At 51.2% G+C, this 12,507-nt stretch overlaps 7 protein-coding genes across 7 annotated transcripts; 2 read left to right on the plus strand and 5 right to left on the minus strand.

Moving 5' to 3' along the window:
* Positions 1 to 356: 356 nt before the first annotated feature.
* Positions 357 to 1,765, minus strand: AUEXF2481DRAFT_691745 (uncharacterized protein). Its single transcript, XM_013488911.1, has 2 exons — positions 759 to 1,765; positions 357 to 700 (listed from the first exon to the last, which is right to left on the minus strand). The coding sequence occupies exons 1-2, from the start codon at positions 1,553 to 1,555 to the stop codon at positions 685 to 687; spliced, it is 813 nt and encodes a 270-aa protein (XP_013344365.1). The 5' UTR covers positions 1,556 to 1,765; the 3' UTR covers positions 357 to 684.
* Positions 1,766 to 3,026: 1,261 nt separating this feature from the next.
* On the minus strand, positions 3,027 to 4,299 carry AUEXF2481DRAFT_29234 (uncharacterized protein; the record flags this gene model as incomplete). The annotated part of the gene is made up of 5 exons (XM_013488712.1): positions 3,027 to 3,044; positions 3,097 to 3,216; positions 3,267 to 3,356; positions 3,412 to 4,124; positions 4,185 to 4,299. The coding sequence occupies 5 exons, from the start codon at positions 4,297 to 4,299 to the stop codon at positions 3,027 to 3,029; spliced, it is 1,056 nt and encodes a 351-aa protein (XP_013344166.1).
* A 1,915-nt stretch (positions 4,300 to 6,214) lies between these two features.
* Positions 6,215 to 6,901, minus strand: AUEXF2481DRAFT_691941 (uncharacterized protein). Its single transcript, XM_013488912.1, has 5 exons — positions 6,885 to 6,901; positions 6,708 to 6,799; positions 6,461 to 6,560; positions 6,341 to 6,365; positions 6,215 to 6,282 (listed from the first exon to the last, which is right to left on the minus strand). Exons 2-4 carry the CDS (start codon positions 6,767 to 6,769, stop codon positions 6,357 to 6,359), a joined length of 171 nt encoding a protein of 56 aa, XP_013344366.1. The 5' UTR covers positions 6,770 to 6,799; positions 6,885 to 6,901; the 3' UTR covers positions 6,215 to 6,282; positions 6,341 to 6,356.
* A 139-nt stretch (positions 6,902 to 7,040) lies between these two features.
* AUEXF2481DRAFT_39669 (uncharacterized protein) lies at positions 7,041 to 7,743 on the plus strand. The gene is made up of 2 exons (XM_013488773.1): positions 7,041 to 7,112; positions 7,165 to 7,743. The coding sequence occupies exons 1-2, from the start codon at positions 7,110 to 7,112 to the stop codon at positions 7,471 to 7,473; spliced, it is 312 nt and encodes a 103-aa protein (XP_013344227.1). The 5' UTR covers positions 7,041 to 7,109; the 3' UTR covers positions 7,474 to 7,743.
* Positions 7,744 to 8,095: 352 nt separating this feature from the next.
* Positions 8,096 to 8,646, plus strand: AUEXF2481DRAFT_39672 (uncharacterized protein). Its single transcript, XM_013488774.1, has one exon. It carries the CDS (start codon positions 8,161 to 8,163, stop codon positions 8,515 to 8,517), a length of 357 nt encoding a protein of 118 aa, XP_013344228.1. The 5' UTR covers positions 8,096 to 8,160; the 3' UTR covers positions 8,518 to 8,646.
* A 520-nt stretch (positions 8,647 to 9,166) lies between these two features.
* AUEXF2481DRAFT_39673 (uncharacterized protein) lies at positions 9,167 to 10,958 on the minus strand. Its single transcript, XM_013488775.1, has 2 exons — positions 10,327 to 10,958; positions 9,167 to 10,094 (listed from the first exon to the last, which is right to left on the minus strand). The coding sequence occupies exons 1-2, from the start codon at positions 10,550 to 10,552 to the stop codon at positions 9,472 to 9,474; spliced, it is 849 nt and encodes a 282-aa protein (XP_013344229.1). The 5' UTR covers positions 10,553 to 10,958; the 3' UTR covers positions 9,167 to 9,471.
* A 433-nt stretch (positions 10,959 to 11,391) lies between these two features.
* AUEXF2481DRAFT_39675 (uncharacterized protein) lies at positions 11,392 to 12,311 on the minus strand. Its single transcript, XM_013488776.1, has one exon. The coding sequence runs from the start codon at positions 12,001 to 12,003 to the stop codon at positions 11,557 to 11,559; it is 447 nt and encodes a 148-aa protein (XP_013344230.1). The 5' UTR covers positions 12,004 to 12,311; the 3' UTR covers positions 11,392 to 11,556.
* Between the last annotated feature and the right edge of the window lie 196 nt (positions 12,312 to 12,507).

Here is a 12,507-nt window from a genome sequence, read left to right on the forward strand (position 1 = left end):
TACGGGGTAAAGGTTTGATTGAATATTGAAAGGCTGAGTCTCCTATCCACACATCGTTTTCTTCGCAGATGACCGATGCCCTAAGGTCAATTGTCACACGAGCACATACATAAGGCTTCTTTCTCCTTCAAAGAGTCGGCTGTTATGTCGCAATACTTTCTCGCTATTCTGTCATGACGTGACGAGTTTCTGTTCCATGCTGATGCCAGGTCGATCATATCGTTGGCCCAGCCACCTCTTTGTGCCTGGTTTCAAATTCCCATAGTCGAACGGCTGATGGACCATCGTTATCACACGCGTACATCCTCATCATCGCAGAGCCAACACGCCAGGCCTTGCTCAGTAGCACATGGCCGTCCAAACATCCGATTCAAGAATCGCGACTTCTACGGGTGCCATGGACCTTACGGGTGCAGAGATGGGCACGACATTGGGATTGCTAATGTCGATGTCGGCGTAAAAAGTTTTGGCATACAAGCATATACACAAGCTTTGGATCCCAGACGCGCGTGAAAATTGATGGGCAGCTGTAAAAGACTGCCCCAAAAGCGCCGTACCCCATGCAGTGGAAAGAATTTCTCCTTGAATTGTACAACTCCTTCGCCCCAGCGGCAGTAAACTGTGATGTATTCTTTTGTGACTTGCAGAGGTGTCATCAGACGTGCTCGGCGGGGTATATGTCAATTACAAGATCTGGTGTCTGAAGGAGAAGAAGGTCAGATAAGCGTCAAGCGGGCGGTTGGAGAGGTGAAACGTACTTCTGGAAAAGGTTCTCAAGGGTGATAGCACTGAGATCTGCGTCATCGGGAATCTCGTCGACAACAGGGACGAGACCTGCAAACTTGTCGCCGCCACGATACGCCAGAACAGCCGGTACGCCGGCAGGCTCCATCTCAGCGTCGAGATAGTGCATTTTGACGAAACGCGTCGTCTTGTGTTTGCGTGCTAGTTGGCGCATGCAGTCTTCAACCATGTAGCTGACCTCTGACGAATCGTCGTAAATGAAGACGACGACGACGGTGTTGGAGGGACTACGATCTACAGCATCCAGGTAGCCCTCACCGTCGACTGACACGAGTCCTCCATAAGTGGCGCGACTACGTGGTTGGCCAATGCTGTTGCTTGCTTGTCGGTCGTTTGAAGATAGCTGATTCAACCTCTTCTGTCGCCATTCAGCCATGAAGTCGTCCTCGCTCTCAATGTCGCTCCCACTCTGACTGCCCTTGTTGCGGCCGTCTAGACTCAGGTCGGCGACGTTCGGTGTGTATGCATAGTTACGTGTGGCTGCCTTTGGCGAAGAGTTACGCTCTCTGCGCGCGGCTTCGAAGGCTTGTGCGTCGGCGATGACACCTTTGGGCCCTGTGTTGGAGTATGACTTGTTCCGCGGTACGTGATCCCTTGAGGGAAGGTTGGGCAGATCTGAGGGCTCGTCGTCAAAGTCGGAGAGGAGGTCGTCGTTCTCTGAAGGTATCGACTCGTTGTCGTCTTCTGGGTGATGGGAGCGGCGAGACTTGTCGCGGAAGAGCTCATTGTATTCATCCTGTGCTGTCGCCATATTTGAGCGGGCTTTCCGGAGAGAGCGCTATCGTGATGTGTATTGTGAATGCGGCTGTCGAGTGTTCGCGGGCTCGCTCTGCTGGTCAAGCGCCGAGTCACGGGTATGGTTATCAAATTTGTTGTGTAGTGGTGGAGTCGTAGCAAGTGGATGGCTGAAGTCAAAGTGGGACAGAACAACAGTATTGGCAGAGTTGATTGATTTTGAGCATTCCTCGAGCAGAAGATATACCTCCTCTGATGACGATGCAAAGGCGTTTGGGATTTCAGGGGCAGCTACCGTGTACATGGACATGTGAATCTTTGGCTACCTCTACAGGCCCGCTCAAACAAGGCCTTCTAAACACGCGCTTCGTGCCTGTCGACGTCTGACCTATGCAGCCACTCCCATAGTCAAGCACACTCGGACGAAACGTTCGAATCACGACCCTGTCGCTGCTCGATGACGGATGTCGGCCGACAAGCACTTCGAAATCAAACCTGCACGGTCCAGGAGCAGAGCTAGAAGCATGTGAAACAGCCACTCTCGCACATCCCGCTCCCAAGTCCTTGCTAATCTGTCCGAGTCCATCGGAAAACACACTACCTCCTTCATACACGACCGTGTGTGTCTCGCTTGATACGAGTTTCAACTTCACAATATGTCTGCACAAGTTTCAAGTCGAGACACCAATTACACTGTGTCTCGAATATAAGCATCCTGTCGCCCACTGTCTTGCACGTCTCGACAGATGAAGGAAGGAAATTATTTCTCTGGTATCTGCTCAAAAAGGTCAAAGGAAAAGTACACTACGAAGAACGCATGCCATGGATGAACCCCAGGCGTCTGCGTGCCTCGTAAAGAGGAAAGCGACCGCTATAAAACAATAAAAGAGAATTGACAGCGGAAAACGTGGGAGGTGTGCTAGGGTAGATGATAAAACGATGAAGAGCAGAGGGTCTCCGTTGCAGCACTTTTTCCCCTTTTTAGTCCCATGCGGGCCAGCTCTGCCTTTCGCTCAATGCCCGGGATGGGAAAACCGACAACCAGGGGGATTTGCTATGGGTAAGACGCCAGGGAAAAGATGAGGACTGCGAGAGGAAAGAATTAAACACCAGATGTCCCGCCCGACCCAGGCAAAGGCTTGCTGTCGCGCACATTTGAGTACACAAGACCTCCATTATGAAACTTGTACGATTCAAGAACAAGGAAAGAAAAGGGGGACGAAGGTTGTCTGGCAGAAAGATGCTTGCGTAGAATCCCTCCGGCCCCGTAATCCTGAAAAGAAGACTCTGCTCCTGCAGAGTATGAAGTGAAAATAGGCCACTGTACTGCGGTCAAGGCGTGGTCTACATGGCGCATGCCCTTCGGTGGTATCGTTTGTCCGTGTTTCTGGTGTGGTTTTTACTGTCTCTCCGTCTGGACAGTAGTACATGGTGGCGGCGCTGTTGAAAATTGTGGAGGTTGACAGACTCGGATGAGGCTAAGATTATTATGCCCAGATGCGAAGCTGCGTGACGAGTTAGCAAGAAGCGCAGAGGTCTCCCGATGTGGACACATACCATCGAGTCCCATGAACCTGTGCAAAGCGATAGAGCGTCATTGCTGACACCCAAGCAGCTGACACGGTTGTCGTGACCTTGCAATGTGCCAACTCTTTCACCGCGGAGAGTATCCCACACCTAGACAATGTCAGTACAATACAATAAAGTCCAGCGCAGCAACCACGTACCTTGCATTCGAAGTCGTCGTAGCCAGCAAACAGAAGTCTTCCGGAAACGGAGAATGCTACTGAGGTGATACCGCAGACGGGCTCGCCAATCTGAAAAACATGGTCAGCTGGATCTCGGGTTTGGGAATCATTTAATGAGACGTACAGTGTAGCTCTGCAGCTCTCTGTCGGCGCGGATATCGAAAAGACGGCAAGAAGCGTCATCGGAACCAGTACCAAAGGCGTTTCCGTTGGGGAAGAATTGAATAGCATTGATGTCAGAATCGTGGGCAGCAAAAGTCTGGACGCACTTCTGCTGTCTGATGTCCCAAAGCTTTGCGAAAGCATCGCAAGCACCTGAGACGAATTGGTTGTTGTCGAGAGGATTGACGCTCAAGCTCATGACATCTCCAAGATGGTCGGCGAATTCTTGCAGCTTCTGGCCAGTTTCGATGTCCCAAAGCACGCAGGTCATGTCGCCGGAAGAGGTCAGAATGCGGCGGTCGTTGATGAAGCGACAGCACGAGAGGTAACCGGAATGGCCGGAAAGTTCTCTAGCGACACGAGTGGGACCGTCGCGGGCGGAAAGGTTGTAAATGGAACAGATGTTGTCGAGACCACCACAAGCAACGTAGTTGCCGCTGGGAGCATAGGCACAAGTCATGACCCACGAGGATCGAAGGGGAATGGCGTGTACTTTGTTTGTGCTGTAGGCATCCCAGATGATGAGCTTACCGTCTTGCGAAGCCGAGACCAGATGCCTTCGGTCGGTGGACCAGTGCATGGCGTAGATCTTTGCGAGATGGCCCTTGAGGGTGCGCTTGGTCTTCATCTGCAGGCGGGGAAGAGCCTCTGTGCGTTGGCGAGCGACATCGCGAACTGTGGTGGATTGTTAGAGGATGGGGAGTGGGTGGTGAGTGGTGGTTGGTGGGGACTTACGCGTTGTGTCGGCAAGCTCGTCCTTCTTCTTCTTTATGCGGTCCTTGAGGGCCTCAGCATCCCTGCGGGCGATTGAGATCTTCTGCTGAATGGATTCTGCGCTTCCGTCGGCCATGGCTGTAAATTCTATGTGCGATTGGGGAACTGTAGGCGGCAAATTGGCAAATGCAGGACGCGGTCGTGGCTAGAGACTCAGGCGAAGCTAGGATATTCGGCCGACGACGTGTATAGCGGTGGAAGCGACGACGCGAGAGCGGTGATGCCTTCTCGAACAAGTGCGGAGCTCACGAGAACAGAGAGTGAGCGGCAGCGACAGGAGTGATCGGTCGGAGGTGCAGGTCAGCAATCAGGCGCTGGAAGGCAGCGTTTATGGTTGGTCGGGCGAGGTCAGATCGGCGCAGGGCAGGGCAGGGCAGGGCTCAGAGAGACAGGCGTTCTCGACCAGAAGACAGGCAGAGACGAAGTGGTATGCTCGGCAGTAGCAGAGAGCAGGCTTCGACAGCGAGGAATTGATGATGTCTGTCCGTGGATGTGTGGACGTGGACGTGGGATTGAGCTGCGAGAGAGGCCTTGTCTGCACGATGCACGATAATGGGGGGATTGAATTTGGAGACGGATGGTAGCACTTCCAACTCGACCGGGCGCTCGGACGTTGCGACTAGCAACATGACTGGCTCGACTGGCTCGGTAAACGGCCAAGGGTGCGGCTGGGTCTATTCAAACCGAAGTGGACCAGCAATCTGAGAAAGCCAACTCTAATCACCAAATGTTGCTCTTCATCAAACCACGCAGGACGTGTCTGCGCCTGCCCGTCTGTGCGAAGATTTGTCCTTTCTGTTCATCTTTGTGACCTCCTCTCTGCTGCTGCCATCGGACCTGCTCGCTCGCCTGTATCTGCTCGTGTGGCCAGATGCTAGCCAAGGAGCGCCCGTTTCCTCTTCTCTTCACTGATTCACCTCTCTGTTTCTTTGCACCATTCCCGGCGCTGCCCGTTGGCTTCATTTGGCAACGGCCGGCTTGCTGCCCTTGGGCCTGAGCATTATTGGCTTAGCTCCCGAGTCTCGCCCACCACAAGAGTCCACCTCACAGGCTCACTCTCGTCCATCTGCACGCTTGACCTTCTTCTTGGGCTTAGTTGAGCCTCGACATGGCTACTCACCGTTGTCACTTGTTCCGCAACCGACACCGCCCATAACCATCTAGAAATGGAGATGCATGGATTGCTTCCATTGCATTGACCGACAAGAGCAATAGTCTGCCTGTTTCGTTAAACGTTGTGACTTGTTAGCCAACATATTTCTTAAATCGTGCCCGTCTCCGTTTGATGTTCTTTAAACCCCCATCATTTGACCCATCCTTTCCTCTTGCCATGCTCATGACTCGCAAACCTCGATGCTACGCCTAGCCTCGCAAAGCGTAAATCTTCTTGCACAGGCTAATCCAGAGGCTTTCCCTATGCAGCCAGACGAGGTTCATGCTGAGCTGAGAAGCACTGCACAAGATGGCACCGCACGTCCAATCTCCTTTTCTCGCCTCCCCGGCTGTCAATCACGGCCTGCTCATTGCCCTTGACTCGGGCTCGTTGCGCGTTCCTAGTTGAGAATACAAAGCAATACCCATTAAATGAACTGCTACAACACGATCCGAGCACCGCCGATGTCATTGCCCATTAGAATAGAGGGGAACCGCCTTCGAGAAGTCGTACATTGCCAATATAGCTGCTATGTTCGTCCCTCGCCTTCTGTACGCTGCCGGGATTAGGCAAGGAAACATGGGGTACTTGGGGTGATCTTGCAGCTCTACCACATCACTTGACCTGAGCACAGCCTCACAAAACTGCAGCTGGACGTATCCGAAGTCGACGGGTTCCGAGATCATAACAGCTGCAAGGAATAGTCGCTTCTGTTCATGCAAAGTACTGCAAGGAGAGTGGCACCAACATTTCATCAACAATAACACAATGATTTCGTTAAGGCAACAAGAAACTGCTTTTGACTTTTTTTCCGTTGATCTGCGAACAGAGGACGAGCTTCATTGCATGTCCGATAGTAAGAGCCATTGAACCCATGTAATCTTGCGTCGCAGGCACCACCCAAGACTCCTGTCATGATCGACTCATCCTCCTTCGCTCGACGTGTGACGACGACAGACCCAACAAGAGGGGCGCTGCATTTAGCGGTGCTGTAGCAGGGTGTTAGCCTCCGACAGGTGATGACTCCAGAGCGCATGTCGGTTGCGGGTCTGGCACGGAAATGCGTGGGTGTGAATATGCGTACCTTGATGAAACCAATGTCGGTGGACTTCTCACGGAAGCACTGACGGCAGATGTTCAGGCCGTACTTGCGGATGAGACCGGCCTTGTGGGTGCAGACGCGGCTGTAGAGAAAAATTCGTTAGCCAGATGTTCGCTTTTTCGAACGTGTGATCCCCTCGCCCATGCGCGCACGCAACACCAGTCTATTTCTCCTCTTGTTCATCCATCTCTTTCATGCGAGCGACGGGGATCGCAGGATTGAAACGCACCATTCTCTGGAGCCCTTGCCGTAGGTGCGAGGACGCGAGTACCAGACAGATTCGTGAGACATGGTTGCGGTTGAGGGGTTGCCGTAAAGGTCCTGAAGATGAGAGAAAGCGCTTGTTAGATATTGTCCTTCTGCGATTCCGATGCGAGCGAGAGATGATACACACTTGAAGTCGTACGGTTGGCTGGTATGTCGTCGCTGGAGTGAAAGTCGATTGTGCGAATTTCGGATTTCTGCTGAGAGTGGTGCGAATCCTCGCTTTGCCAAGTGGCGCTAGCCGCATTGAGATCGACGCGATCTGGGGTATGTTTACTTGACCGTCACCCAGATTCCACAACCATGACTTCTGACAGTGTTCAAAACATCAAAAGACTACCTCACGCTGACTCTTGACAGTTTCACCATGGTATGCTCATTAATAACACCCGAGTCTTCAATAAATGACTCACACCCTCTAGACCAAAGATTCCTCTCACACCTACATTCACCTTCATCGCAGTCACCACGCCGATCTGCTGGAGGACTTCAACCGGACTCACCTGCCTCATGAAGAAATCTATGTGCCGCCTCAACATCAACCTCTCAATCCTGACGATGAAGACGATGTCGTTCCTGAACAGCATGCCGCTTTCGGCATCCAAAGGGCGACTCAACGCCAGCAAGAACCTGCTTGGCGCGATCTTGGTCTTGACAGAATCTTGAACGAAGGTCCACCGAAGACACAGCGTCAGAGTGAGCAGCTGTCGAAAGTCCGTCTTCTACGATGAGAGCCTGGTTTAGGTTCTTTGACCGAGACGTTTCACCATCTCAGCTCACGCAGCATATTGACAGACGAGATGATAATGAATTATGAAAGCCAACTTCTACTTGCTATATACAAACCTGTACCCTCTGTTCTATGCTGTGGATCTGTAGCAATCGGGCTTTGCTAGTCTCTTTATGACGTGTTGCTTCCTTTTCGCCTGGTAGATGCTTCTGGCCGAAGCTCAGTGTAACGATGCTTAAGGTACCTATTTCAAGAAGCTGCCTTACTCTCCATAAATACATTTCTTGTGACCTTTTGTAAGCTAATCAGATATCTCAAGTCTGAGAAAGAAACCTACGACATATTACAGGAAGGATCAGAACTGCAATGGCGATGCGCATTGCGGCTCAGAAGGCTGCCGCGAAGAAGCGACTAACTGCCGAAAAGGTGGAACTACCGGTTCAAGACACCAACGTCCCAGCCCGAGTCAAGGCTCCTACTGCCATAAAGGCTGGAGTCTCCGCTCAAGGAAAGCAGCATGGACTCAGCGAGAGGTCGAGTTATGCTGCATAATATCACAAGATCCATAGTTACAGACACGTCCAGTCGAGACAAGGAGCAAGAACGCGTCGTTGACGAGATGCGTGAGACAAGAAACTGTAGAAGAACTCTTGTTGTTGCTGCCCGATCACCATGGAAGACCGCGAGAATGTACCCGCAAGAGATTGCTAGCCAAAGCCAGATCGAGCCGGATCTTGAGCGCAGCGTGGAGATTAGTGATCATCCCGATGGCGTACCGGAAGGCAATTCTAGCGACGATGCAGAGACTCATGAGCAAGTAGGATCGAAAACGCAAGCGGAAGAGCAAGCGGAAGATGGTTCATCGGAAGACCGTACCGTATACCTGTATCTCGAAAAGCCTGAGCTTGAGGAGCAGCTCTATGCATGTCTCGCGAAGATCGAGAACAGCGAAGACATCGACTTTACGGACACTTCGGGTCATCTGGTAAGTGTTCTCGCGTCCGAATATGTTGTCCTAGTGTTGACTCCCGATATTAGTACATAGGGTGTGTCAAATTCGAGACCGCCAGAGCGCGCAACAAAGTTCTCGAAAGGGGAACTCTCAAGATCGATGGTCACAATATCGCAACCGAGAGGCTTCCACGAGTGCTTCCAGCACGATACTATGAGATGACCGCAATAGCTGAGGCAAATTTGACTCATACGCAAGAAACAAGCCAAGCAATAGTGTCACAAACGGCTCATCAGGCATCCCAGAGAGTAGACGAGGCCGCACAACATCTTTCAGCACTTGCGCTGCTCATGAATAATGAAGCGATATCAGACGAAGAGATTCAGCTTCAACTAGTACGAGCATCATTGATTCTGTTTGGCCTCGAGAACAAATGACCATAACCGACCATGATCTCTGTTGGGGTGCAAGGCGTCAGAGCGTTGAGCACCGAATCCTCATGACTACCCATAGTCCTTCGAGGCTTACAATTACAACCAGAAGGGCGCGATGTGTGGCATTTGAGTCTGAGATTGTAGGTTGTAGTGACCAAAGTCACGGAAAGAGATGACTTTGTCACTAAGATAAACCAGCATAGCCTACTGAACCATCACCGTACACAGTCTGACTACTTTTCCCAGAGCTTCGCTGCCTAGTGCCACAATATCAGAGCTGCGAAAGAATGTTATGTCTGTCTTCTTTGCACCTTCTTAGCCATCAATGGCACATTGTTACAGAAGCCGACGTCGAGATCAACGGGACTACATGCTTTCTCATGAGTGAGCTGACCCGTCGTCCATTCAGCAGATGTATGAACGCTTCGATCAATTTTTGTTTCCACATTACATTACTCTATACGTGTATCTGAGCTTGTCAGCTAGCGCTTCGTTGCTCACCCATCATCATCTGTACCGGAAAATGTAAGCGTCCTCCCTAGCTCGCGCATCCCAGCACATCGTCAACGCTCACTCTTCTCTGTTCATCTCTTCATAAAGTTATCCGACATCCTCAATCCATCTTTGCGGGGTGTAGAGTGAACGTAAACACAGCAACCAACAACTTGATGCCAGCAGCAAGCCAAAGCACACTCTGCAAACCGCCCGAACTGCGCAAAAGCCAACCACTAATAATAGCACCCACAAACAGCAAAACCACAGCAATAGCCCTACGATTCCTCTTGACATTATGCAAAGCAAACAACTTTGCATCACCCATCAAATCGCAATAAGTGCTAGTCAACACATTGACAGGCAACTCATTGTAACCCAAGAGACGGGAAGTGGCAATCTGCATGCCGGACTGGAAACCAAGAGGAGGGAACAAGCTGACGATGAGGATGTTGCCGATGACGCCTCTTTTGTGTTCGTCATCAGGGTAGCCAGTGCGATTGTGAGGGACGAGGTCTGCGCTGACGAGGGCAGCGGAGATTATGATGAGGGCGGCTTGGATGAAGAAGATTGTGCTGAGCCAGAGGCGGTTGCTGGTGACGCCTTTGGGGGACACGAGACTTGTGCTGCGGAAGGTGAGGAAAGCACCAGCAAGGAAAGAGGCCAGGGAGACTAATGTGGTGGTCCAAGCATGTGGGTTGTCTGGAAGACCAGCAGTCGAGAGGCCTAGAATCACAGTGTTGCCTACAAGAGAATCAGAAAGTTATTCGAAAGATGACGCGCAGGCATATAGCATGAGGCATGATCATCCGCATCTGGGCTGTGACGGTAGCATGCATGGTTTGCTCTCTTAGTCGCCCCTTCCTCTTTCCAATTTATGCAGGTCTCGCTCAATCTCCCCAGAAAGAGTCGTGAGAACGAGCCAGTAGAGTGAAACTGCCAATCGACTGATCAATAGAAAGAGACAAGAACCTGCCTGTTTGCATTCCCACAAAGACACCCCAATTCGCAAATGAGGCCGCGTCAACCAGACCAGTCACGAAAGAGTGTACCAATAGCGCATAATCTCCAAATTCCTTGTCGACAGGTCCCAGGATTCGCCGTGTTGAGAAGAAACCAGGCTTCTTGACATCCAAGGCTTCGGATGACGCCTTGCGCGGCGGCGATGTATCGTCGGCTGTTGCTTTTGCTTCCTGTGGCATTGTCGCGGGATGTGACGTGAGTTTAGAAATGGAGAATCAGGCTGTGGAATCGATTTGTGTTGGAAAGAAATGACTCTTGTTGAGACGAAGCCACGGCAGCTGTATACCGGTACACGCGAGATGGGTAAGCGATTGCGATATGAGTATGCGATTTTTCTTTTGCTCTTTGCGCCTTTCCCGTCGTCGGAGGTGCCTTGTATATGCCTTATCTACCTATCGTGTTTTGCCGAAGCCGTCTCTCTCTAGCCCCTCCCCTATGACTGTACATGTACACGTATGCTTTGCCTAGAAAAATTCCTTCTGGTGAGCTCCTCTTTCAATTTCCCGGCGTCTTTCAGTCGGCCGCGCCGGAGTCTGGCAAATTTATTGGTGGCAGGAGGGGCACTTTCTTGTTTTGGTCATCAAGGTGTGGACCCGCTTCTGCCGTTTTCGGACTGGCTTCCTTCCACAATGCCATGAAGAGATCGTATTTTCATGAACGGCTCTCGTCACGCAATAATTTCGTCTGATGGCGACTAGGCTGGAACACTCTACTCTCAAGAAGGCGTCGCAATGCAATTCTGGGCATTTGGTAAAAGCTGTATAGGATCCGGTTGCTGGATTTGTTGCTAGAAGTCTGGAAGTTTATCTTGCATTACCCGGTCGCGGGATCTGCATTACTCCAACCGACCCCGACGTCGCTCTGGAGTCAATCTCACATGCCTATTTCGTGTTGGGGTAATAGACGAGATAGGCAAAGAGAACTGTCCTCACGAGAACGGAGATGAAAACGATGTGTGTACCCCGTATCATCTGACAAACGCCAACAGTTTCCAAGTCATTTTTCAGACCTCAACAAGCTACATATGCAAAGTGTTCCCCTCCAAGACGGCAAGTTCTCTATTGATCTTGTTCATATCCCAAGCCCACAAGTTAGTCTTACCTCTCCACTTATCGAGTTTACCAGGATGGTCTTCGGGATGTGCATGTCCTTCGCCGCTGATGCACCAATACTTCCGGTCTTCTTATGTCCTTGACGCTTCGAAGAGTCTGTCATTGGCCTCGCCGAGGAAAGAGATCTGATGGACCCACTCGATGCCAGAGTGGTAGTTGCAGCAGACTTGTAAATTTTGGCACTGCCGCGGTTGGTGACGAACCCAGACATCAAAGATTCTGATTTCCCTTGCCCTTATTAGTGCCTCTGGTTCATCTAGCACGCTGCGGTCTGCGATGTTTGGTGTAATAATTTTCCTGACCCTGGCGATAAATTGCCATGGTGGAGGCTCAACATTTGACCATTTGCCTGCATTGGTGGCAATGAGGTAGTCCCACTCCTTGTCTCCCTGCCATCCAAAAGCAGTGTTGATAACATCTGTCAACTGTCCGAAACTAATGGCTGCAGGGACTCGTAGGGTTCGTGTTACGCCAGGCTTGCCATTGACAGCGTTTGACAGCGGCTGCGCGGTTCCCATCTCTGAACACCATTTTCACTTGAATCAAGTCACCATTCTTTACTTTTGCCGGCTTAGCCCTTTTGGTAGAGTGCATGATCGCGCGATGAATCTCGTGCTCGTCACATGAAGAGGCATATCCATCTGGTGTTACTGAGATGATAGCGGTCAATGACAAGAACATCGGCCTGGCTTATCCTAACAATCTTGCTGCCTCTTCGACGGATTTCATGCTTGATGAGTCGCATCTCACCCTTCTCATAGTTGACACTGAAGTTTATTTTCGTCAGCTCACCCCTTCTGACCTGTGGCGTTCTCCAAGATCTAGCATATTGCGCGCGGAGAGTCGTGTTGACTTCAGGTGCGCGGTCAATGTCAGATGTTTGATCGAACGTTTGTCGATGAAACACGTCCCCACGCTGATCGTCGCGGGCCTTTCGCCGCACCACACACGCCACGAGTCAACCAACACGCACGACGGCGCCGGTGCGTGAACAGTTATTATTTTCAGAAATCGAAGCAGAA

The sequence above is a fragment of the Aureobasidium subglaciale genome, assembly GCF_000721755.1.
Source record: "Aureobasidium subglaciale EXF-2481 unplaced genomic scaffold scaffold_9, whole genome shotgun sequence".
Lineage (NCBI taxonomy): Eukaryota > Fungi > Ascomycota > Dothideomycetes > Dothideales > Saccotheciaceae > Aureobasidium > Aureobasidium subglaciale.